The 23,050-nt window shown below is 60.7% G+C and overlaps 6 protein-coding genes across 6 annotated transcripts; 3 read left to right on the top strand and 3 right to left on the bottom strand.

Annotated features, from left to right (window-relative positions):
- Window positions 1–2,984: 2,984 nt before the first annotated feature.
- CH63R_12271 (Protoheme IX farnesyltransferase, mitochondrial) lies at window positions 2,985–4,619 on the top strand (the record flags this gene model as incomplete). Its single annotated transcript, XM_018307245.1, has 1 exon — window positions 2,985–4,619. The coding sequence occupies one exon, from the start codon at window positions 2,985–2,987 to the stop codon at window positions 4,617–4,619; it is 1,635 nt and encodes a 544-aa protein (XP_018154086.1).
- A 579-nt stretch (window positions 4,620–5,198) lies between these two features.
- CH63R_12272 (MFS multidrug transporter) lies at window positions 5,199–7,047 on the bottom strand (the record flags this gene model as incomplete). Its single annotated transcript, XM_018307246.1, has 2 exons — window positions 5,199–5,907; window positions 5,975–7,047. The coding sequence occupies 2 exons, from the start codon at window positions 7,045–7,047 to the stop codon at window positions 5,199–5,201; spliced, it is 1,782 nt and encodes a 593-aa protein (XP_018154087.1).
- Window positions 7,048–7,928: 881 nt separating this feature from the next.
- On the bottom strand, window positions 7,929–9,257 carry CH63R_12273 (uncharacterized protein; the record flags this gene model as incomplete). Its single annotated transcript, XM_018307247.1, has 1 exon — window positions 7,929–9,257. The coding sequence occupies one exon, from the start codon at window positions 9,255–9,257 to the stop codon at window positions 7,929–7,931; it is 1,329 nt and encodes a 442-aa protein (XP_018154088.1).
- Window positions 9,258–9,264: 7 nt separating this feature from the next.
- CH63R_12274 (uncharacterized protein) lies at window positions 9,265–9,507 on the bottom strand (the record flags this gene model as incomplete). Its single annotated transcript, XM_018307248.1, has 1 exon — window positions 9,265–9,507. One exon carries the CDS (start codon window positions 9,505–9,507, stop codon window positions 9,265–9,267), a length of 243 nt encoding a protein of 80 aa, XP_018154089.1.
- Window positions 9,508–10,981: 1,474 nt separating this feature from the next.
- Window positions 10,982–12,260, top strand: CH63R_12275 (Terpene synthase metal binding domain protein; the record flags this gene model as incomplete). The annotated part of the gene is made up of 2 exons (XM_018307249.1): window positions 10,982–11,208; window positions 11,300–12,260. 2 exons carry the CDS (start codon window positions 10,982–10,984, stop codon window positions 12,258–12,260), a joined length of 1,188 nt encoding a protein of 395 aa, XP_018154090.1.
- Window positions 12,261–15,021: 2,761 nt separating this feature from the next.
- Window positions 15,022–23,010, top strand: CH63R_12276 (Beta-ketoacyl synthase; the record flags this gene model as incomplete). Its single annotated transcript, XM_018307250.1, has 1 exon — window positions 15,022–23,010. The coding sequence occupies one exon, from the start codon at window positions 15,022–15,024 to the stop codon at window positions 23,008–23,010; it is 7,989 nt and encodes a 2,662-aa protein (XP_018154091.1).
- Window positions 23,011–23,050: the final 40 nt, after the last annotated feature.

A 23,050-nucleotide genomic window follows, 5' to 3' on the forward strand; every position in this document is an offset into this window, starting at 1 on the left:
ACAGAATGACGCGAATTTGCTCAATAAACAACTCATGAGCCATGAGGGCTCGCTGTTAGTACAAGACAGGTGTAAGCAGGCCTTCTGTGCAATTCCATGGCTTTCGAGGACTGATCTATGTCCATAGATACCATGTTTTCCTCCTCTCCATCACACACAGCACAACTCTTCCTACTTACCAACTTACCATTTCCTGTTGATCGTTATTCTTCACCTTCTGTGAGACACGTTCGTCATGGGTCGGTCAGAGCTTGTTTGGGTGAATCAGGGAGATCTGGAAAACGTGGAGCGCATGAGAGATAAGCAAGGAAAAGCGCGCACGTTTTTGCCTCGGGGTTACCGCACGATGAATAAGAAGACCATGTTGAAGCGCTGGACAAAGGATATCATTGCAAACAAGAGCGCGCCGCGGTCGCTGTCTACCATCTCACACACACACGACATCGAACCGGGCAAGTGCTAGGGTTTGCGAAGCTGGAAGATCTCTGCGAGAATGAGCGTCACCGAGGATCAGTGGAGACTACCGCTCTGCAGATAGACATATACAGGTTGGAGTATCGTGGCATGAAATCAATTCAAAATTGGACTAAAAGCAAGCCACTTCTGAATGCATGGTTGATTTTTGGAGATGTCCCCATTGGGGAAGACAGGATCAAGGGCAAAGCAGTGATGGAGATAAGGTAACGTCTCTTTCGACCGCACAGGCTGGAGGTTATGGGAGGATAGATCTCTGGGGTCGTTCAAGAGAACAAATAGACTGCTATTTCTCAGATAAATCCGTACGACGGGGATAAAACATGAATTTCCGTTGAGCTGCAGGGTGCCTCGCTGAAGTCCTGGCATGCGGGCCTGTGAGTGTTTTCTCTGCAAGCGTCTGTACGAACAGCTTGACTCGGTGAATCAGCATCTTCATTCGCCCAGACTAAACCACTGCCCAAGAACTTTGCGTCGCTCGCTGCCGCCGCTGATCATTAGGAGAGCGAAAACTGCGAATCGACGACGAGGAGGCCGAGAGGGCCTCAAGTACGTAACCCGGGGCACAAAGTCGGGTGTACTGTACATATGGACGCGGCATACTGTACTCATATGGTTGGTATTTCCGGCCCGCCTGAATTCCCAGCTCGGAGCTGATAACGATTGATAGCAGGCACCCCTAATCTTGTGGACCGTCGGCCTCACTCTCGGCCCGGATGAAGATGCCTGGGTCCGGTCCAATGAACTGCACGCATATGATCGGATCTAACGTCCCACACCCACTTTTGGCCACCCCATTTTTGATGCCCTCACATTTATATACATCAACTTCAACCACTTTTTATATGTATTATGATGCTACGACGATGCAACTTTCGCTATCACTAGGGTTTTCAGACTCGCCGGATTCATCTATGCTATTTTCAAGTTCACCTGCCTCAATTTGAGCCCTCCGAATGGCCTCGATATCGGCAAACTTCGAATTTGGGCTCATTTTGACCTTCTTGCGTTTCCTAGCCCTGCTGGCTTCAAACTCTGCCTGTAATGCCTCAATCTTTCGCTGGGCTACTGCCAGTTGGTATGCCTTTTCATTAAGCCCTTCTGAACCTTCCGAAAAAGCAGGCGCTGCGTACGCTTATCGTTATCCAGCTTACTGAATAAGCTGAACTGATCCTAAACCTCATCCCTCTTCTTAGGGGTTAACCAAGGGACTGCTGATATTTCTGCCGCCCATTTTTTCGCTTGCCTTGCCATTAGAGAGCCCCTTGCAGACCTAGCCAGCCTGTTTGGCAGGGGTTGATGTGTTCTCAAGCAGCAGAGGACTCATGAGGGGTCTAGCCATACTGATAGGCCACAACCCAGTGCATTTCCAGCCACTGATGATATTCTTGCTGGTCAGGGCTGCCTTGCGTGCCTTGCTGTAGCATATAACGAAATTTCTCTTGCCCACAACTATATCTGGCTCGTACTATATACAGCTCTAAAACCCTTCTTACTTAAGCTAATTTGCAAGCGCGTAAATTAAGCTCTCGCCTTAACGAGAGTCTCAGCAGACCTTAGCAATACAGTTATAGATATCTTAACGCGTCGCCAAAGAGCCATTTTGCCATACAATTGTCTAAATCTCCTTCAGCGCAAGGCCAGCATTTAAAAGGCTCTCTAGCTGTAGCGTACAGGAGAGTTGTCAGTAGATAGGTAAAGGCTGGGTTCGTAGTTGTAGATTACTCATTGTTGGCTAAGACAGTACTTTAGAGTCCAGCCTATATCAGACTCCCTAGCGACGACTGAGAAGGGGCAATTCGTCATCCGCATAGTCGTTTTTCATTAGCGATCTCTTCGTAGCGACAAAGGTAGCCGGCGGCTTCAATTGCATGCAAAATAGACCTTCTAAAGGCCATCTTAACGTCGAAAAGACCTCTAGGTAGTAAAAGCATAGCCTCGAGGCTTTACGTACGCATTAATTGACTCAATTAAGGCCTCGCGCGACTCAAAAAGCCCCTCGGGAGGAAGGCAGTCGTCTAGGAAGGTCGCCATCGCGCTGGTGATGAAGAGCGTGTTCGTTGGTGCGGTGCAGCACCGCGTTAGATGCATTTTGCTGATTTTGGGTTTACGTAAGCGCACATGGATGTGCGCCTAGTGGGCGCCTGGATGTGCGCCTAGTGGGCGCCCCCACAGCAGCTTTACTTATGCCATCTTTCAACCGGATGTGCACGTGACGGCAGGAAATGGATGGTCAGTGCGGCACGGGACAGATTGCCTGAAAATTTGCAGGCGGGCAACAGCCACAACAGACAGCGATTACGTTCGCCGGTCAACAACGTCCACCCCTGATCTGGCGCCACGAACCATCGTCAGAACTTCGTCGGAGCTAGGCCGAGTTCTGCTGCACTCACGAGTCAGCCGCAACGACGAGCAAGCACCTCACCCAATTGACGCCAAACCGCAACCCCTATGCGCTCGACCTTGTCCTCTGATGCTGCCCTGATGAGCTGAAAAGACCGCACAGAGACATGCCGGGCCCGAGGCCCCTACTGCCGGGCGTCGGCGCCGTCGACAATGTGTGCTGGAGGTGCTGCCGGCGCTGCCTGCCAGCCGCAGGGCAAAGATTTCTGGCCCCTCTCTCGACCACCGCACGCCCGAGAGCTGCGGCCGCGGCTGCTTCTGCGGCCGGCACGGGCAGCGCGCCCGCCCAATCGCCCCGTGTCAAGGGCGCCTACTTTCTGTCAAACACGCTGCTGGAGAGGTTTGGCGGCATCCAGTTCCGGACAAGGGCGCGGAACATGGGCGCGGCTGCGGTGACGTCGCCTCCAGCAGCAACCTCAACCAAGCTCGGCTCAACCTCCTCATCACAAGCTACCTCGGACGCGTCCTCCCCCGCGACCGCCGCCGCTACCGCTACCGCCGAACCATTACCACATCGCCGGAGACAGGCCGCCAAGCAGAACGCCGAGGCCTCTGCTCTTTCCGCCGCCTTAGCCTCCAGCAAGCCAACACCCTCCTCACCTAACGGTGCCCAACTACCTCCCGATGCGTCCTCGATCCTCGCCGAAGCCGCGGCCAAGCAGCCGGCCGACTCGATGCGGCGCAAGCTCTCGGCGCTGCTCTCGCTATCCAAACCGCGTCTAACCTTCGTCGTCGTCCTCTCGGCCATGGTCCCCTACGCCATATACCCGGTCCCGGCCTTCCTCTCACCAGGCGCCGCCGAGGCGACCCTGTCCTCCCTCTCGCCGCTCACGCTGCTCTTCCTGACCACTGGCACGACGCTCTGCTCCGCCGCCGCAAACGCCCTCAACATGCTCTACGAGCCGCGCACCGACGCCCTCATGAGCCGCACGCGCGCGCGCCCCCTGGTCCGCGGCCTCGTGTCGACGCGCGCCGCGCTCCTCTTCGCCGCCGGCTGCGCCCTCGCCGGCGTCGCCGCCCTGCACCTGGGCGTCAACCCGACGGTGGCGTTCCTGGGCGCGGCAAACATCGTCCTCTACGCGGGCGTCTACACGCCCATGAAGCGCCTCTCCGCCGCGAACACGTGGGTCGGCGCCGTCGTCGGCGGCATCACGCCGCTCATGGGCTGGGCCGCCGCGGCGGGCGAGTCGGCCGTCGGCGACGGTTCGTGGCGCGAGCTCCTGCTGGCGCCCGACGGCTCGAGCGTGGGCGGCTGGCTCTTCGCCGCCCTCCTCTTCGCCTGGCAGTTCCCCCACTTTATGGCGCTGTCGTGGGGCGTGCGCGACGAGTACCGCGCCGCGGGCCTGCGCATGCTCGCCTGGACTAACCCGGCCCGTAACGCCCGCGTTGCCCTGCGCTACGGCGTGCTCGGCTTCCTCCCCGTCTGCGTCGGCCTGTGCGCCGCTGGCGTCACCGAGTGGTCCTTTGCCGTCACCTCGCTGCCCGTAAACGCCTGGATGGCCCGCGAGTCGGTCCGTTTCTGGCGCCAGGGCGGCGCCGGCGGCAGCGCCAGGGGCCTTTTCTGGGTCAGCATCTGGTACGTGCCCGTCGTCTTGGTCCTGGCCCTGCTGCAGAAGAAGGGCATGTGGGGCCGCGTCTGGCGGAGCGTCACAGGCGAGCCCGACGACCAGGAGGAGGAGGAGGACGACGACGCCTGGGAGTACGTCGACGACAACACCGAGGGCGCGGAAAAGCAAGCCTAGAGCGCGGGGCTCGCATACATGATGCCTATGTCGCTCACCCGCGCTTGCACCAGCCGGCGAATATCGCACTTTTCACAGACTCGAAATTAGTCACCCACGGCGCGTCATCTTGAGTCTGCTCTCATCTCTTCGCCTGCATTCGGCTCTGACCGCGGCGGCGAGGATTCCGAGCGCTCTTCGGGACTTGACTTGGTGCTCGATGCGGAGCTTGATCTGGACGCCGGACCTAAAGAGCAAGGGATCGTTAGACGAGTCTTAGCTCCAATACATGTATGATAGTTATGAAAAGCGCTTCCCCTTTTCCTTTCCCTCGTCCCTTTAGCCTTTTCCTTTTCCCTTTTGGCTTGTAGTCCAGCCTAGATTGCTTTAAAAGAGGTTCCTGTACTGGCGGCTGGGCCCAAGACGGGCAATCCCAGCGGCGCTTTTGGTCTGTTAAATTCTTTGTCGCAGGTTGAAAATCATGCAAATATAGGCATCGCCAGCATTATCAGGTTGTTTACACAAATTCACTGTTTGGGTGGTCAAGATTCTCAATTGTCAACGACGTCTTTGCTTGCTACATTGAATTTACAGCCCATCTCAGCGCCTGATTAATCGCAGATCGAAATTCGCCGGCGTAAAGGTCAGCCATTCGCGGCCGGTGCTGGCCCGCTTGTCTGCCTGCGCCTGCGTCTCCCCGGGTCTCTTGACCACCTCCCAGCGGTAGTGCAGAACGGTGTGGGCGAGGAACGAGACCATCTCGACCTCGGCGAAGCGCTTGCCGATGCACTGGCGCGCGCCGAGCAGGAAGCCGACCTGGTTCTCGAACGAGACCGACACCTTCTTCTCGGGCCTGCCGTCGGCGCCGACGACCTCGGTCTCGCGCAGGTGGCGCGACGGGTCGAACGACTCGGGCTCGGGCCACACGAATGGGTTGAGACCGCACGCCGCCAGGTCCATGTGCACCCAAGCGCCGGCCGCGATGTGCGCCAGGCGCTCGCGCGGCACCGGCCTGCCGTTCTTGTCGTCCTCCCAGGTCGTGTACGGCAGCGTCGTGTCCCGCGTCGCGATGCGGCTGAAGTGCATCGCGATGTCCTTCATGCGCAGCGCCTCGTACGCGGTCGCGAGCAGCAGCGGCAGCCTCGACATGTCCTTGTACACGAGCCGGCCCGGGCTGCCGTCCCTGCCCTCGGCCGGGAGTAGGAGCGCCCTCTGCACCTCGGCGTGCATCTGCTCCTGCAGGTCGGGCCGAGGGCCGAGGAGCGCGAGGGCAAAGGCCAGCGTGTGCGCCGTGGACTCGTGGCCCGCCCTGGGAGGAAAGGCGTCAGATCAGTCGGCCAAAGTGTTTCAAGCAGGCCCAAAGTAGGTGCACTCACATGACGAAGCTGAAGATGTTGCCCACGATCTCGCTGTCCGAGAGTCCCTCCTGGGGCGGCTGGTCCTTGGTACCCGTCTCCTGGTCGATCTTGGCGGCCACCAGCGCCCCAAAGAGGTCTTTGTACTTTTTCTCCTCCTGTGGAGCGCCGGACGCGAGCCGCGCCTTGTGCTTTTGCTCGGCGGTGGCCTTTTCAGCCTTGATGTGGTGGACGAGGGACCTCTGCGCCTTGCCGAGGCGCCGCATGTACGGGAACGGGTTGTAGTCCATGAACCAGCGCGGCAGCAGCAGCTGCGCCGGCACGGTCCCGGAGAAGATGTGGAGGGCGTCGGCGAAGGGCATGATGGGCCCTGTCTCCTGCCCGGGCTGCCGCCAGGGGATGTCGACAGCGAACCACGAGGCCCCGACGACGCTCAGGGTCATCTTGACGAGGATCTCGCCCGGGTCGTGGAGGACGCGGGTGTCGCCGGCCTGCTCGGTCTCAAGCCCCTCCTCGCGCAGCATGACGCGCCACATGTCCGCCATAGAGTCCCAGCCGTACTGCATGAAGCCCTCGCTGAAGCAGACGCGGACGACGCGGCGGTGGCGCTCGTGCTCGGCGCCGTTCTGGGCCGAGATGAGCTGCAGGCCAAAGACGTTGCCGACGCGGTAGCGGGGCGAGCCGGCGGGCTTGTGGAAGACGTCGGTGGCGGCGGCGATGGCGCGGACCGTGGCGGGCGAGCCGGTGGCGTAGACGAGGCGGCTCGGCGTCGACGCCTGGCCGAGCGCGATGAGGTCGGAGCGCGCGTTCTCGTACTTGCGGAAGGGCCGGTCAAAGGCGAGCTGGCGCATGGGCGACAGGTACGGGATGTGCGGGTAGAGCGGGCGGATGACCTGGTCGAAGATGCCGACGGCGCTGTTGATGGACGGGATGCCGTTCCTGCGCATCTTGAGCCGCAGCCGCGTGTACTCTACGGCCCATTGGCCCACAAAGGTGAGGACCAGCAAGGCCAGAGCCACGCGAACGAAGCCGTACAAGGCTTGGGGGGATTCGAGATCCGGCACGAGGGCCGCCCTTGTCGTGGAGCGATTCATGGTGGTTGTCGACATGGCGCACTCGCGGTGAGCCTGAGATTTGCTCGGTGAGGTTCAACCCGGATCGCGGGCACAAAACACCGTGGACTGTGATCACAGGATTGAGAAGGTCCAGCACCGAGCAAGGCCGCGTCTTGACGAGTTCAGCATTAGAGGACCTGTACTTGGGAGTCAATAGCATAAGAATCTCTGTACCGTGTCCATCTGCCTGCCTCACCGACCATTTGTGATTCGATATACAAGCGCTGGGTTGCACCGGCCCGGACCGCGTTCGGCCTCTTCCGCGCGAACGCCCAGGTGGGAGTTTGGCCGAAAGAGGCAAGGCGGCGGTAGGCCGAAAGAGGCAGGGCGGCCCTCGGCCTAGAAGTGGCATCGAATCCCGCCGGGACCTGCTTACCAGCAAGTGTGCTTTGCCTTTTTCAGCCGCAAGCCTCGGCTGCCCCATGCCGGTTTAGTACTGTTGCAATCTGTGCTACCCAGTCCTGCATTGCGACATGGCGCACGCCGCGTTGTTGATATTGCCTGGCTCGGCTGGCAGGAGAGTCTTGGCGAGTGGCAACAGGAAGTGGAGGAACATGCAGGAGAGTCTTAGCGAGTAGCAACAGTACGTGGAGGAATATCCCCCCGCAGATACGCCCGCGGAAGCGGACACGCTCGTCTGCTTTCACATGCGCGTACTATCGAGACTGCAGCCCCATCGACGCTGATCCAGTCACCTGGTCAAATCAAATGGGTACGTGTGTGGGTACGGACTTGTCAGTTGTTCGACAGACTAGGCAGTCTCAGGACTCAAAGTGGCGTGTTTTCTCGGACGCGGAGGCTTGAAGCGGCCCGGGCCGTGTGTTTTGGCATTCTAGGTGGAGTACTAAAGCTCCGCGATATCATGACAGGTCGGAGAAGGAGAGCGAGAAGAGCAGCGAGTTGAACCTCTTGCGCAGCGCCTGCACCATCCTGTCGTGGGAGGACCACGCGTTGGCGCTCACGGCGCCCTCCGCCATGGCGATGGTGCTGCCCAGCCTCGCCATGCGCGACCTCAGCAGGCTGACGACCAGCCGCTGCTCGTCGTCATCGTCGATCTGCCAGCCCCCCGCGCTCGGGGGCGGCGTCAGGGCGCCTGTCTTGCCCGCCAGCCACGGGTTCGCAGGGTCGGCCGTCGCCGTCTGGGTGCCGCCCCCGCCGCCGCCGTGCTCGTGCTTCCTGCGCACCACGCGCTCGACCGACTCGAGGCTGCCCAGGATGCGCTCCGACATAGTGATAATCAGAATGACAAAGTTGGAGCGCGACCAGCAGGGACCGCACCAGAGCAGCGAGTCTAGTCTAGCCAGAACCGTCTTTTGCCGATGGAGTATAGTTTGCTGAGTTATAAGTGGCTGGAAGGAGGGGGACAAGGGGAACGTCGCAGCCGAGGACAACTCGCATGAAGGTTCCCCGAGCGGCCGAGTCGCCGCCGATGGATCTGGAGGCAGGTCGTTCCAGACAAGGTCGATCTGGACGGCCTCGTGGAGAGACATGGCGGTGAAGATGCAGGAGCAGCAGGACGTGTAGACAGAGCTGGACTTAGCGCTTGTCGACGCCGCTGGGCGAGCCAGTGCCTCTCCGTCACTGCTCCTCTGCGCAGGACTGGCAAAGTCTTCAGCGCCGCTGATCCTGGAGAAGCCAAGGTTGTCAAGCGCGAACGTAAACGGCATGTTGCCTGCGGACATGGAGGGCACAGCGGTACCGCCCTTTGCGGCCGCCGCGCCTGTGACTACCGCGAGGCCCTCGCCAAAGTCGTCGACGGCCATGTGGGCGGGGCTGGGCGTGGTGCTGATGAAGTCGCCCAGGTCCAGATCCGGGAATGCTACGTGGCCGGCGAGGTCCACGGGCGAACTGTTGGAGGGCGACAAAGGGCCTTCGTTTAGCCCCATGATGGAGTCTTGGCGTCGTTCGCGGGCGGGGCTCAGACGCGCCCTTGCTGCGCGACATTGCGAGGATGGCGAGGCCAGCGACGACGCCGACGACTGGGATGATGCCCGCCGCCGACGGGCACCGCCTGGATGCCGTCCCGGGGCAGCCGAGGCAGCAGACTCGGCGACTAGTCCGGCCTCTGCGCCGATGCTGGAGCCGCGACGGGACCGGACTGAGACGGGCGAGTATTCGCACCTGCGGTTCCTCGCGACGCAGCGCTTGCAGCCGCCGGTGCCGCCGATGCACTTGGCCTGTGTTCGCATGGCTAAGTCAGCGGTTGAAGCTTGCGGTTTGGGCGCCGAACGGTGCGGAGACAGTATTATCATGTACAACCTTTTTGGCACGGCACCTGTCACACGCCGCTCGCAGCGGCCTCCTGCATTTGCGGAACGGGGCGACGGTCTGCACGTCCACCAGGGCGGCCTCGTCGTCGCCAAAGGTCTGCCTCAGCGTGCTGAACATGGTCTCCCCGGTCCTCGCTGGTTCGGGGCTGTTCTTGTCCTCTCGCTGCATTCTTTGGCCGTCGTGTCTTCCGAGGATGGAAGTGTCCTTGTTTTAAACTGACCCTGCGCTTCTTCCAAATTTCGAGATGCTTACGACTCAGCATGCTGCGTGCTTGAGCCAATCACAGTGTGATGTGAGCTCGCCCTCCTGCCCAGCGCACGATGGCGGCAAAGTGCGTTAGCCGGCGGTCCAGGCCTCTCTACCGCACCCCGCGTCGTGCCCCTAGATAAAGCCAGCCCCCACTCTGACTCGTTTGGGCGGTCCGACCCGTGTATGACGCCGATGCCCAGGCGGCCTTGCTTGAGTCGGGCTGACGTGAGATTGTTCCAATGCAACCGCGCTGCAGTTTGGTGAGCAGATATCCGCTATCTGGTTCGGCTTCCGGACCTGACAGGGCGTATGCAGCTTGCCGCAGCCCGGTGTGCTTATTGAACCGGCCTCACAGATAATCCTAGCAATCCAATTACCTGTAGGATCAATTTGGCTAGGATCTGTGTGATGGCCTGTTGTTCGTTGTTGCCAAATCCCTGTCCCAGGAGATGCCCTGTTTTAGGGCTTAAATACTTATACAGGCCAATCCCGACAACCCTCCGTACTTGCCGAACACGTATCCATCGGATCGATATTACCTATCACGCATCAATATATATCCGCTTTGGTGCATGCCAAGGCAGTCACGCCGGCGTGAGCTTTGCATCCCTGGGAGACAGGTGAGTTGTGGAGCCGCCGAGACTCTAGCGAACCAGGCAGTGAGTGCTTCGGCCCCCACTTTCTGCAGAGGATCCCCACCCAAGTTTCTTCGGGCTACGGTCCGCAGCCAACGAGCCTCCTCGCATGAGGACCACGCTCCAGAGGCGCACGCTTCCTGCGGACCGCGACCACAGACACCAAGGCTTGGTAGAATCCTCCGTCTGATAAGAGGTTGGCATGGGGGACCGGAAGCGGGTGGGAGCCGTTTTCCACCACGGCCCGGCAATGTTATTGTGGCGGGATGCTGGCACGAGACGGGCGCGGGTGCGACGATCCCCCAACTCATTGGTCAACAAGAGCGGCCAAGAGCACCGCTTCCACTGGCGTGGTGTGAAGATGACCCGCCGCGCGCGTCGCAGCTTGCTTGTGCCGTGGCGTATCCCGTGCCATTTCCTATTCGAGTAGATCCGGGCATAGGTCCGCGCAGCCTGGGCTGGCCTCCCCCGCGGGATTGTCCGTGGTTTACCATTGCAGCGCCTGGGCTAAGTGGCGCCGTGCTTGCGGCTTCCTGCTTTATTCAGAACCACCGCGGCGAGGCAGTCAAAAGGCCAGAAAGCGACCGCGACGCATGATAAGAAAGCTAGCTCACTGCTTATCCAGAATGGTCTACCCCTTGTACGATACCCAAGCCCACTCGTTCTTGTGTGTAGTGTAGTCCGGTGCCGTAGAAAGAAACTACGCAATACAGACAAACCTTGGAAACAAGACTCAGCTTCAACACTCGACCGCAAACATGGCCACGACGACAAAGACCATCGCAAACGAGGCCGAGGCCGCAGGGATGGCTACACCGGCAACGGCAGAACAAATCAAGGTCGAGGCTCCTGGTCAAAGTCTGGAGGGCGGCGAGATGGAGGTCGTGGACATGCCCGATCTCTGCGCCTCCTTCATGTCTGCTCCCGTGAGGCTCAATCCCGCGTTTGAAGAGGTGAAGCGTGAGGCGGACCAGTGGATTTCCGAGTAAGTCTGGACAGACACGGCAAGACCAGCTCGACAGCCTCTCCGTCTCACACCAAAGGATGATTGGCACTTGCTGACTGCCTGCCTGCAGCGTCATGGTGGGAACAGACCCCAAGTGGCCGGCCGTCAACAAGAAGGCCAACCTGGCGCTGCTGTCGGCGCTGTGGGACGCCGACAGCAACCCGTACGCGCTGCGCACCATCAACGACTTCGCGTCGTGCATTTTTGCCTTTGACGACCAGTTCGACGAGGGGCCCCTGGCCACGGACCTGGACGCGGCGCTGGACGAGATCGCAAAGACGCGCGCCATCCTAGACGACCAGGGGCCGCGCTACTCACCAGAATACTACCCGATCCGCTACGTCTTCCAGACGCTCTGGGACCGCGTCAAGGGCAGCCCGGACGGCTACCTGATCGGCAAGCAGTCGTCGGACAACTTCAGGCAGCGCTGGAAGTGGGCGCACGACGTCTACTTTGACGCCGTGGCCGAGCAGGTGCGGATCAAGGTCGAGGGCCGCGACGCCAAGCTGGTCGAGGACGAGTTCCTGGCCGTGCGGCGGGGCACCGTCGGCACGTCCATGATCCTGGCGCTGCTCGAATGGTGCGCCGGCATCGACCTGCCGCGCGACATTGTCGAGCACCCGTCGATCCGCGAGGCCTTCCGCGTCGTCAGCGACCTGCTGCTCGTCGTGAACGACATACTGTCGTACAAGAAGGACGTCCAGTACGGCGTCGACCACAACCTCATCATCTCGTGGAAGTCGCGCGGCTTCACGACGCAGGAGAGCATGGACAAGGCCGGCGACATGCTCAACGACTGCTTCCGCCGCTGGTACACGGCCCTCGCCGAGCTGCCCCGCTACGGCGAGGACACGGACCGCGACGTCTGCCGCTGCCTCGACATCTACCGCAACGTCGCCGTCGCCTCGCTGCACTGGAGCTTCGAGACGGGCCGCTACCTGGGCAAGGAGGGCGCCGAGGTCCGGGCGACGCGGAAGCTGCGCTTGCCCAAGTACATGTCGTCGGCGGGAGGTGTCAAGATTGCGGCCTAGATAGAATGTTTGCCTGTAGACCAGCACCAGCCTTTTCCTGTTGAGCGATAACAAATTATCTAGAGGAATCTTATCTTGTGCTTCAAACCTCGTTTTCATTAATGCATTTTTGTTTCTACACCCTCCGCGTATCGCCCAAATCACCCCCCAAAGGGTCAAGCCATCTCGACGGACGGAGCAGGGGCCACAGGGCTCCAGGGCCACGTGGGGCTTCTGGGCCCAAGGCCACAGGGCCATAGGACTCAAACGTTGAGTTAAGCTTCTGGGCCACAGCGGAGCACAGGGCTGCAGGGCCAAAGCCATAGGGCTACAAGCTGGAGCCCAAGTACAAAGCGACCGGGCAACGGGGCTGCAGTCGGGCCTACAAAACCACGAGGCCACAAGGCCAAAAGCCGAAGGGCTGCAATTACTAATTAAAAGCTACACCTCCACAGGGATGCCAGACGTTAGCGCAGTAAAATCCCCTACTTTTAGAGGGCAAGAGCTAATACCTTTTTTAATACTATTTTCTTATACTAATTTAAGTATAAATACTAATAGTAAAATTAATAATAATACAGGTTATACTTTATTGCTACTTTTTGCTTAGGCCTTTTGCCCTTTTGCCTGCCCTTTTGCCTACCCTTTTGCCTGCCCTTTTGCCTGCTCTTTTGCCTACCCTTTTGCCTACCTTTTTACCTTAATACTATAATAATTATTACTAGCCTCTAATTACTATAGTAAATATACTTCCTCTATTAAATCTAATTATAATCCCTCTACTTTCTATATTTATAAAGTAATAGAGTACTAATTTTATAAAGGAGTAGTAAATTAAGATTTAAGCTTTCTAAAAGTATCTTAATTAGATGTATTAAGAAATTATTAAAAATATACCCTTTTTGTATTAATAAGTCTAATAGGCCTACTCTAATACTTTGCCCCTTATACTGCAGAAAAATAAGTACTATAAGGGCCTTATTTTAACCCCCTAGAAATAGTATCTTAAGGAGTAGCTTCTAGAAGATAAGAGTTACTACTATATATATTAGTATAATTTCCTATACTTTCTACTACTTAAATTCTTAATTTTTAGAATTAACTCTATTTTAACTACTCTATAGTTACTTAAGTATATGTAGACTATTTAATTAAAGTGTATTTACTTAAATACTACTAGTAAGAGTAAATACTTTTCCTTTACTTATTACAACCTCTAACTTTAGTCTTATTTAGAGGATTAGGAAGATGTAATCTTCTCTAATAAAATATAGGTAAATACTAACTCTATATAGAAGTAGTAAGTAACTTATTACTAATTAGAGAATTTAGACTCCTTTACCCTCCTATAGTAGAAACTATATAGTTAGATATTTTAGAGGAGTTTTGTAAGTAGAAAAAAAGGCCCTAGTTTTATTTAGGAGAAAGTATAGGGGGGTATAATAGCCTATAAGTACATCTTTATAATACTCCCTATAGTAGCCTCTTTCTACTATACTAAAGGACTATACTTATTTTAATAGAATAATACCCCTACTTATAAAGTAAGAATTATAGTTTAAGCCTTAGAGTTAATAAGGGTAATTAGCTTAATTTAGCTAGTTAATTTGCCTAACTTTAACTTAATTAAGAATATATAGTTCTAAATAAAGAATTAAATTAAGAAGTACTATAATATATAGACCCTTTTACTTAATACCCTTTAGATAGCTATTTAGGCTACTTAGTAGGTAATACTAGAGAATTTTCTAAAAAGCTTAGCCTATAGGATGCCTTATTAGCTTCAGCTTATTATTAAGAATAATAGTAGAAGAATTTAGTACTAGTACTTGAAATTAGTACTATATCCCTACTATTGAGAAGTATATTGACCTGCAGATCCCCTCCCTAATCCAGTTAGGAAGTATAATGCTAACGTCTGGCATCCCTGTGGAGGTGTAAACAACTGAGTTGCAATTTAGGTAGCCTTTATGCAACTGAAAACTAGGGTAGCTAGTAAATTGCTAGTGCAGTTTTAGTATTTTCCTATTGTCTAACTACATCTAGTATACTGACTCTAACTGAGGCTGGGGCTGCCTGCTAAAAAAGGTTAGATAACGGCAAAGTACTAAAACTGCACTAGCAATTTACTGGCAACTAAAAACCAGCCGCTGCACAGCCAAGAGGCTAAGAAACGTGGAGGGTCGCGTGCGGGAGCAAAAGGATGCTTCCGCGGGAAGGCCGTCGATACCAAGTCTCACTCACATAAGCGTTCTCAGCGGCAAGGATCTCGGGAATATGTAACTGCCACCTCCGGAGTTTGTGACTCCCACCCAAAAGCGCTGACGTGAGGCCTCGGTGAGTGGCGAAGCAGACGCGGACGGCAAAAATGGCAGGCGGCGGGCACGCCCGAATTGGAATGGCGCCGGTCAGTTGTTGCGGAGGTTGGTTGAACTTGGGTATAAGCCGGGCCATCTCGCGTGGGCGCACTGCCAAGTAGCTAAAGCCCTGGCTGCTTGCTCGTTTGGGACAGACCCGACGTGAAGGGGGTTGACTTTGCAGGTTGCATTATCCTGACGGAAAAAAAAGGAGAGGTTCTTGGGTGACAGTAATGCGGGCGAGGTGGAAAGATGGCACCCATATAATCTCACGGTCAACATTGAGTAATGCGGGCGAGGTGGAAAGATGGCACCCATATCATCTCACGGTCAACATTGAGTAACGAGCATCTGCCCAAGCCTGCTTCAACACGTCTCAGCAGCCATAGGCCATTTCCGTATCACACTGCTGGCGCCGGGCTACCATGTCAGCGACGCAAGGGCCGCCTACACTCCTGGTCTTTGGACCGCAGACCTCGCTCCCCTCGGACGAGGTGCTGGCCGATGTGCGGAGCGAGCTAGTCGGCAACCACAGCCTCTCCGCTCTGTGCAACGCCGCGGTCCACCTGCCGCGGTTCTGGGACCGGCTCGTCGCGTCCGACCCGAGCCTGCGCCCCGTCCCCGGCGCTGAGCAACTCGCTCGGCTCGCCCGGTGGATCGAGCACGGCGGCTCGCTGCTTGCCCACCACGCCCAGGGCCCCGTGCCCAACCACCTCGCTCTTGCTGTCACTCTGCTGGTCCAGATCGCGCAGTACGCGCGCTATCTCGGCCACCTGGGCGATGCTGCCCGACGGCGGGGCGGGCCCGGGCCCGGGGCCGCGGACGCCCAGCTCGACATAATCTCCGCCGTCGGCGGCCCCGGCAGCGGCGGCATCCAGGGGTTCTGCGTCGGCCTCCTGAGTGCCGTGGCCGTGGCCAGCGCGGACGGCGAGTCCGGCCTGGGACCCGCGGCGGCGGTGGCGCTCCGGCTGGCCGTGTGCGTCGGCGCCTACGTCGACCTCGACGGCGTCTTTGCGCCAGACACAAGCCGCACGCTGTATTCGTGCGTGGCCGTGCGGTGGAGGGAGGGCGAGCAGGTCGACGTCGGGAAGCTGGTCGGATCGTATTCACAAGTGAGTCATCTGAGCAGCCTCTTCTTGATCCTCACTCAGTTCGCAAGCACCCTGCTGACATCAAAACGCTGCGAGCAGGCCTACATATCAAGCATCAACGACGAAACCTGCGTGACGGTCACGCTGCGTGATGTGGACTCGGACGAGTTCGCCTCGAATGCCCGTGGCCTGGGCCTTCGTGTGCAGCTCGTCCAAGGCGTCCAGGGACGCTTCCACACCGCCGCTCACAAGCACAACGTGGACAAGCTCATGAGGATGGTTCAACGCCAGAAGGAACTGCAGTTCCCGCCCCCGCAGGGCCTTGTGCGCTCCACAATCGACGGCGCGGTCATTTCCCAGCATAGAGGAGATGGGGATGAGGCCTTCCAGTCAACGCGACTGGTCTTGGAGAGCGTGCTGGTGAGCACAGCAGACTGGTACGCAACGCTCAAGGCATCCATCCAGAGCATGATGTCGGCCACGGCCAACCAAAAGACGACGGTCGTCGCAGTTGCGGGACTCGAAAGCATCCTGCCGGCGTCTGTCGTCCAGTCATTCCGCGTCCTCCCGCTCGGCAAGCTACTCCAAGGGAAGGCGAGCAAGGTTAACGGCACAAACGGCATCAATGGCACAAACGGAATCATCAGCGGAGCTCACATGGAGCAGGAAATCCACATCGCGACAGCCGACGACGGGGACCTGTCCCAGTACCCACGGCACTCGGTCGCCATCGTCGGCATGGCCGGGCGCTTCCCCGGCGCCGACTCGGTCGACGAGCTCTGGGAGCTGCTGGCGGCGGGCAAGAGCACGGCCGAGGCGGCGCCCGTCGAGCGCCTGGGGCTGCCGCGGACGGGCGAGCACGCTCAGACAAAGACAAGGTGGTGGGGCAACTTCCTGCGCGACCCGACGGCCTTTGACCACCGCTTCTTCGGCAAGTCGTCACGCGAGGCCGCCGCCTGGGACCCCCAGCAGCGCGTCATGCTCGAGGTCGTCTACGAGGCCCTCGAGGCGGCCGGCCACTTCGGCCCCGCGCCCCGTCGGTCTGCGCAGCCCACGGACTTTGGCGTCTACGTGGGCGCCGTGCTCAGCAACTACTACGACAATCTGTCGTGCCACCCGGCCACGGCCTACGCGACGCAGGGCACGACGCGCTGCTTCGTCAGCGGCAGCGTCAGCCACTACTTCGGCTGGACGGGCCCCGCGCTGACTATCGACACGGCCTGCTCGAGCTCGCTCGTGGCCCTCAACGCGGCGTGCCGGGCGATCCGCTCCGGCGAGTGCTCGCGGGCCGTCGCCGGCGGCGCAAACGTCATCAGCAGCCCCTTTGACTACCGCAACTTTGCGGCCGCCGGCTTCCTGAGCCCGACGGGCCAGTGCAAGCCCTTTGACGAGGCGGCCGACGGCTACTGCCGGGGCGAGGGCGTGGCCGCCGTGGTGCTCAAGCGGCTCGACGACGCGCTGCGCGACGGCGACACGGTCCACGGCGTCGTCGTCGGCTCGGCGGCCAACCAGAACCACAACGCCAGCCACATCACGGTGCCGCAGCCCGAATCGCAGGTGGCGCTGTACCGCGACGTCATGCGGCAGGGCGGCGTCGCGCCCGGCGACGTCTCGTACGTCGAGGCGCACGGCACGGGCACCCAGGTCGGCGACCCCGTCGAGGTGCGCAGCATCCGCCGGGCTTTTGGCGGGCCGGCCCGCGAGGACACGCTGCACTTTGGGTCCGTCAAGGGCAACATTGGCCACACCGAGGCAACGGCCGGCGTCGCGGGCCTGGTCAAGGTGCTGCTCATGTTGCGCCATGGCCGCATCCCGCCGCAGGCGAGCCACACCAAGCTGAACCCGAAGCTGGGGCCGCCGCTCGAGGACGACAAGATGGCGATCCCGCAATCCCTAGTGGACTGGCAAGCGGGCCCCGGGCTGCGACGGGTGGCCTGCGTCAACAGTTACGGCGCGGCCGGGAGCAACTCGGCCGCCCTCATCCGTCAGGGACCGGCCCAGCTGACGCCGGCGGCAAGTCTGGTTCAGCTGGCCAAGTATCCGCTCGTTATCTCGGCCAACTCGGCCAACAGCCTCGCCAGGTACTGCAAGAAGCTGCTTGGCTGGCTGAAGAAGGAGGCGGCGGCAGCGTCGACAGCCCCGGATGCCCTGCTGTCTTCTCTCACGTTCAACCTGGCCGACCGAGCCAATCTCGTGCTGCCCTTCCGCCTGGCGACGACGGTGACCAGCCTTGACGACCTGCAGGAGAAGCTCACAGCGGCCGCGGCGGGAACCGACTCCGACACGACTAGCCCGCCGCCGCCGCCGCCGCCACCGTCACAGAGCAAGCCCGTCGCCGTGCTCGTGTTCGGCGGGCAAGAGAGCAACTTCATCGGGCTTTCCGAGGTCTCGTACCACACGTCCAAGGTCTTCCGCCGCCACCTCGACGCCTGCAACGACTTGCTTCTCTCAGAGGGCCGCACCGGGCTCTTCCCTACAGTGTTCCAGCGCGAGCCGGTACAGCGCCTGGCGGCACTGCATGCGGGCCTGTTCGCCGTGCAGTACGCGTCGGCCGCCTCATGGCTGGACAGCGGGCTCGAGGTGGGCGCCGTCGTGGGCCACAGCTTTGGCCAGCTGACGGCCCTCTGCGTCTCGGGCGTGCTGTCCCTCGCCGACGCTCTGAGGCTGGTGGTCGTGAGGGCCGAGATCATGGAGAAGCACTGGGGCCTGGAGCGAGGCACTATGCTGTCTGTGAGGGCGGACCGCGAGACCGTCCAACAGGCTCTGGGCCCACTGCAGGGCAACGGGTATGCCGAGATCGCGTGCTACAATGGTCCCGAGAGCCACGTCGTCGTCGGCTCGGCTGGCACTATCCAGCTTCTCGAGAAGCACTTCAGCGAGTCGTCGATCCGCACCAAGAGGCTCGACGTCACGCATGGTTTCCACTCCAAGTTCACCGAGCCGATGCTGGAGCACATCTCGGCCCTGGCCAAGGAGCTGGAGTGGCGTCGTCCGGCCATCCACCTGGAGACGTGTGATGAGGTCCAGCGCCAGGCGGACCCCGACTCCGAAATGGTGGCGAGCCACACCCGGCGCCCGGTTTTTTTCCAGCACGCAATCGAGAGGCTCGCCACGCGTTTCCCGCAGGGCACATGCGCCTGGCTCGAGGCGGGCCGCGGATCCTCCGTCATGCAGCTCGTCCGGGGCTGCGTGGCTGGCTCCAAGCAGTCGCAGCCGCTGTTCCTTTCGCCTCAGCTCGCGTCCACATCGACAGACGCGCTGGCATCTCTCGCTGACAGCACCGTCGAGCTTTGGAGGCGCGGTCTCGCCGTGCAGTACTGGGCCTTCCATCGCAGCCAGAAGCCCGAGTTTGGCTATCTGAGCCTGCCGCCATACCAGTTCGAAAAGACGCGCCACTGGCTGCCCTTTACCGGGAGGGAGCCAGAGGTCAGCGAAAAGGGGGGGGTGGAAGCCAAGTCTGCGCATCTACAAGGAGGAGGAGAGGGAGCTCATGAGACGCAAGAGCTCCTCACCATCCGCCATCGTGCAGACGACGAAGCTGTATTCCGCGTCCATCCGCAATCCGACCGCTTCCAGGCCGTTGTGGGCGGCCACGTCATGAGTGGACAGGCACTCGCGCCGGCGTCGCTGTATTTTGAACTGGTTGCGCGCGCGGCACTCTTCCTCGCGGATGACGTCGCGGCGACCATGTACGTGCCGGTCGTCGACGACCTGACCATGATGTCGCCGATCGGACGGGACACGGGCACAGAAATCACGCTGAAGCTGAAGCGGAAGCGGAGGACCGAGGATAACGGAGACGGGGGGCCCGCGTGGTCCTTCTCCTTCGCCACACGGCAGGTCTCGTCCTCGTCTGCATCCGTTGCCAACCCGGCTGCTGAAAAGTCCACCGGTACGGTGCTTCTCCGTAGACGCTCCGACGACCGTGCCGCGCGGGCCTTCGCACGCCTCGAGGCGTTGGCGGGCCACGGCCGCCGCGTCGCCGAGCTGCTCGCGAGTCCGGACGCAGAGTCCATGCGCGGCCGACGGACAATATACCGGGCCTTCTCCGCCGTGTGCGACTACGGGCCGTCGTTCCAGCGTCTCGACTACGTATCCTGCGTGGGCAGAGAGGCCGCGGCCACGGTGCGCGCGACGCCCGACACCTCGGCGCCGGCCGACCAGCGCCTGTGCGACGCGCACACGGCCGACGTGCTGATGCAGGCCGCCGGCCTCCTGGCCAACTACTTCAACAACGCCAGCGCGGAGCACATCCTGGTGTGCAACAACATCGAGCGCATCGAGGTGGGCGGCGGCTTCGACCCGGCCGCCGGCGAGTGGCGCGTCCTGGCCACCCTGACCAGCGGCGGCGAGGACGTCGGAGGCCACGGAGTCGTCAAGGAGGCCTCGGCGGACCTGTATGTGTTTGACGCGCGGACGGACAGGATGGTCATGGCCTTCTCTGGCTTCCGGTTCTCGCGCATGCCGCGGGCTCTGTTGGCGCGCCTGCTGCAGGGCGTAAACAAGACAGATGCGGCGGGGGCGAAGTCGTCAGTGTCTGCGTCCGACGCCCTCGTACAGGGAGCGCATGTGACCGATCCCCGCGTCACGGCCGCTTCTGCGTCCAAAAAGGCAAAGTCGGCCGGGCCCAGCAAGCGTCAAGAGCTGTTACGCATCCTGGCCAGTGTCACCGACAGACCGATCGGCGAGATCATGGGCGAGGCGACGCTGGACGATCTCGGCGTTGACTCTCTCATGGCCAGCGAGGTGCTCAACGACATCCGCACGGGGCTGGGCCTGACCATTGACCTGTCCACCTTCCTCTTCTTTGCCGACGTCGACGTCCTGGCCCAGTATGTGGACGAGCAGCTGGGCCTCGGCGGTGCTGCTGGCGACACCGGGAATAGCGATGTTGGCGAGGACATCGACGACGGCAGCAACCCGTCGGCAGTAGCTGCTTCGCTGGCTGACTCTGGTATCGCCGACGTTGGCTCCTCGGGAACAACGTCTCCGCCAGCCGAGAAGCCGACGGCCGTCGAAATCGCCCGCCCTCCCATGCCCGCCCTCAGCAACGCGCTCGATGCCTTTCGCGAGACCCGGCTCAACTACGATGACCTGGCCAGGGACGCCCAGGCGCTCGGCTTCTGGACCGACGCGTACCCGCAGCAGAAGCGGCTGGTGCTCGCCTACGTCGTCGAAGCCTTCGCGCGGCTCGGCTGCGACCTCGCTGCCCTGCAGGCCGGCGAGACGGTGCCGCGGGTGCAGGGCACGCTGGACCGCCACGCGCGGCTCGTGCGGCAGTTCTTCCGCATTCTCGAGGACGGCGGCCTCATACAGGGATCCTCGTCCTCCCTGACCCCCTCGTTCACGCGGACGGCTGCGGCGCTGGACCTGGCCCCGGCGGAGGCCGTCTTTCACGACATCATCGACCTCCACCCGCCGCACGCAACCGTCAACAAGCTCGTGCGCGCCGTCGGGTCCGAGCTCGCTGCCTGCCTGACGGGCGAGAAGGACGCCCTGCAGATCCTGTTTGGCGACCCGGCCACCAAGGCGGTGCTCGAGGACGTGTACGACAGGTGGCCGCTCTTCCGCGCGCCAGGATGGGTGCTGGGAGACTTCGTGGAGCGGGCGCTGACAGCAAAATCCTCCGCTTCCACTGGCGACGGAAGCGGCGGCAAGTTCCGCATCCTCGAGGTCGGTGCCGGCACGGGCGGCACGACAAAGGTCGTGGTCGAGCGGCTGCGCAGCCTGGGCGTCCCCTTCGAGTACGTCTTCACCGACATCTCGGCCTCCCTCGTCGGCACCGCGGCCAAGCGGGCCGAGTTCGCGGACCTCGCCGGCGACGGCAAGATGCGCTTCAAGGTCCTGGACATTGAGCAGCCACCCAAGCCCGAGGACGTGGCGGCGTACCACATCGTGCTGGCCTCGAACGCGATACATGCGACGCGCGACTTGGGCACGTCGCTGCGGCACCTGCGGGCCATGCTGAGCGACGACGGCGCCCTGACCCTTCTCGAGATCACCCGCAACATGTCCTGGCTCGACGTCGTGTTCGGCCCGCTCGAGGGCTGGTGGCGCTTCGAGGACGGGCGCTCGCACGCCATCGTCGACGAGCGACACTGGAAGCGCGTCATCAAGGCCGCCGGCTTCGCGGCCGTCGAGTGGAGCGACGGCGAGTCGCCCGAGTCCAAGACGGTGCGGCTGATCGGAGCGTTCCCGACGGCCCCCAAGACGACCACACCCGGCGGAGGCGCCGCCAGGAAGCCCGAGGGCTACGGCGCCAAGGCGGTCATGGAGACGGTTGTGTACAAGAAGGTGGGCGACCTGGAAATCCACGCCGACGTGTACTGGCCCGTCGCCGACGGCCCGCCGGACCCCAAGCCCCGGCCCGTCGCCCTCATGGTCCACGGCGGCAGCCACATCATCTACTCGCGCAAGGACGTCCGCCCCGCGCAGACGCGCCTCCTGCTCGCGCGCGGCTTCCTCCCCGTCAGTGTCGACTACCGCCTCTGCCCGGAGCTGACGCTGGCCGACGGGCCCATGGCCGACGTGTGCTCGGCGCTGGCGTGGGCGCGCGACATCCTCCCGGGCCTCGACTCGCCCGCCCGCCCCGCCGGCGTCGTCGTCGACGGCGCCCGCGTCGCTGCCATTGGCTGGTCCTCGGGCGGCATGCTGGCCCTGTCGCTGGCCTGGACGGCGCCCGCGCGCGGCCTGCCGCCCCCCACCGCCGTCCTGGGCTTCTACTGCCCGACCGACTACACGGACAAGTGGTGGACGACGCCCATCGACATACCCGGCGCCGCGAGCTCGGGCCTCGCCTTCGACGTGCTCGAGGGCGTCCACGATGCGCCCCTGACTAGCTACGGCGTCATCGGCGCCCACGCGGCCCTGCCGGACCCGCGCATCCTCGAGGACGCGCGCTGCCGCATGATCTTGCACATGAATTGGAAGGCCCAGACCCTGCCCTTCATCGTCGACGGCCTCCCGACCCGTGCTGCCGCCGACCGCGACGACGAGGCCGCCGGGGCCGGCCGCGTCACCGACTGGAACGCGGCGCCGCAACCCGACCTCGACCGCGTCCGCGCCGTTAGTCCGCGCGCCCACGTCGAGGCCGGCACGTACGCGCCCGTGCCCACGTTCCTGGTCCACGGCACCGGCGATGACCTAATCCCGTGGCGCCAAAGCCAGGACACGTACGACGTGCTCGTAGCCCGCGGCGTGCCGGCCGGCCTCGCGCTCGTCGATGGCGCTGCCCATATTTGCGACCGGAGCAGCGACCCGGAGTCCGACGGCTGGAAAGCTGTATTGAAAGCTTATACTTTCCTTAGTAAATATGTACTCTAGTAGTTTTAGTAGCTCATTCTTACGCTATTTTACTTAGGCT

The sequence above is a fragment of the Colletotrichum higginsianum genome, chromosome 8 (assembly GCF_001672515.1).
Source record: "Colletotrichum higginsianum IMI 349063 chromosome 8, whole genome shotgun sequence".
Classification (NCBI taxonomy): domain Eukaryota; kingdom Fungi; phylum Ascomycota; class Sordariomycetes; order Glomerellales; family Glomerellaceae; genus Colletotrichum; species Colletotrichum higginsianum.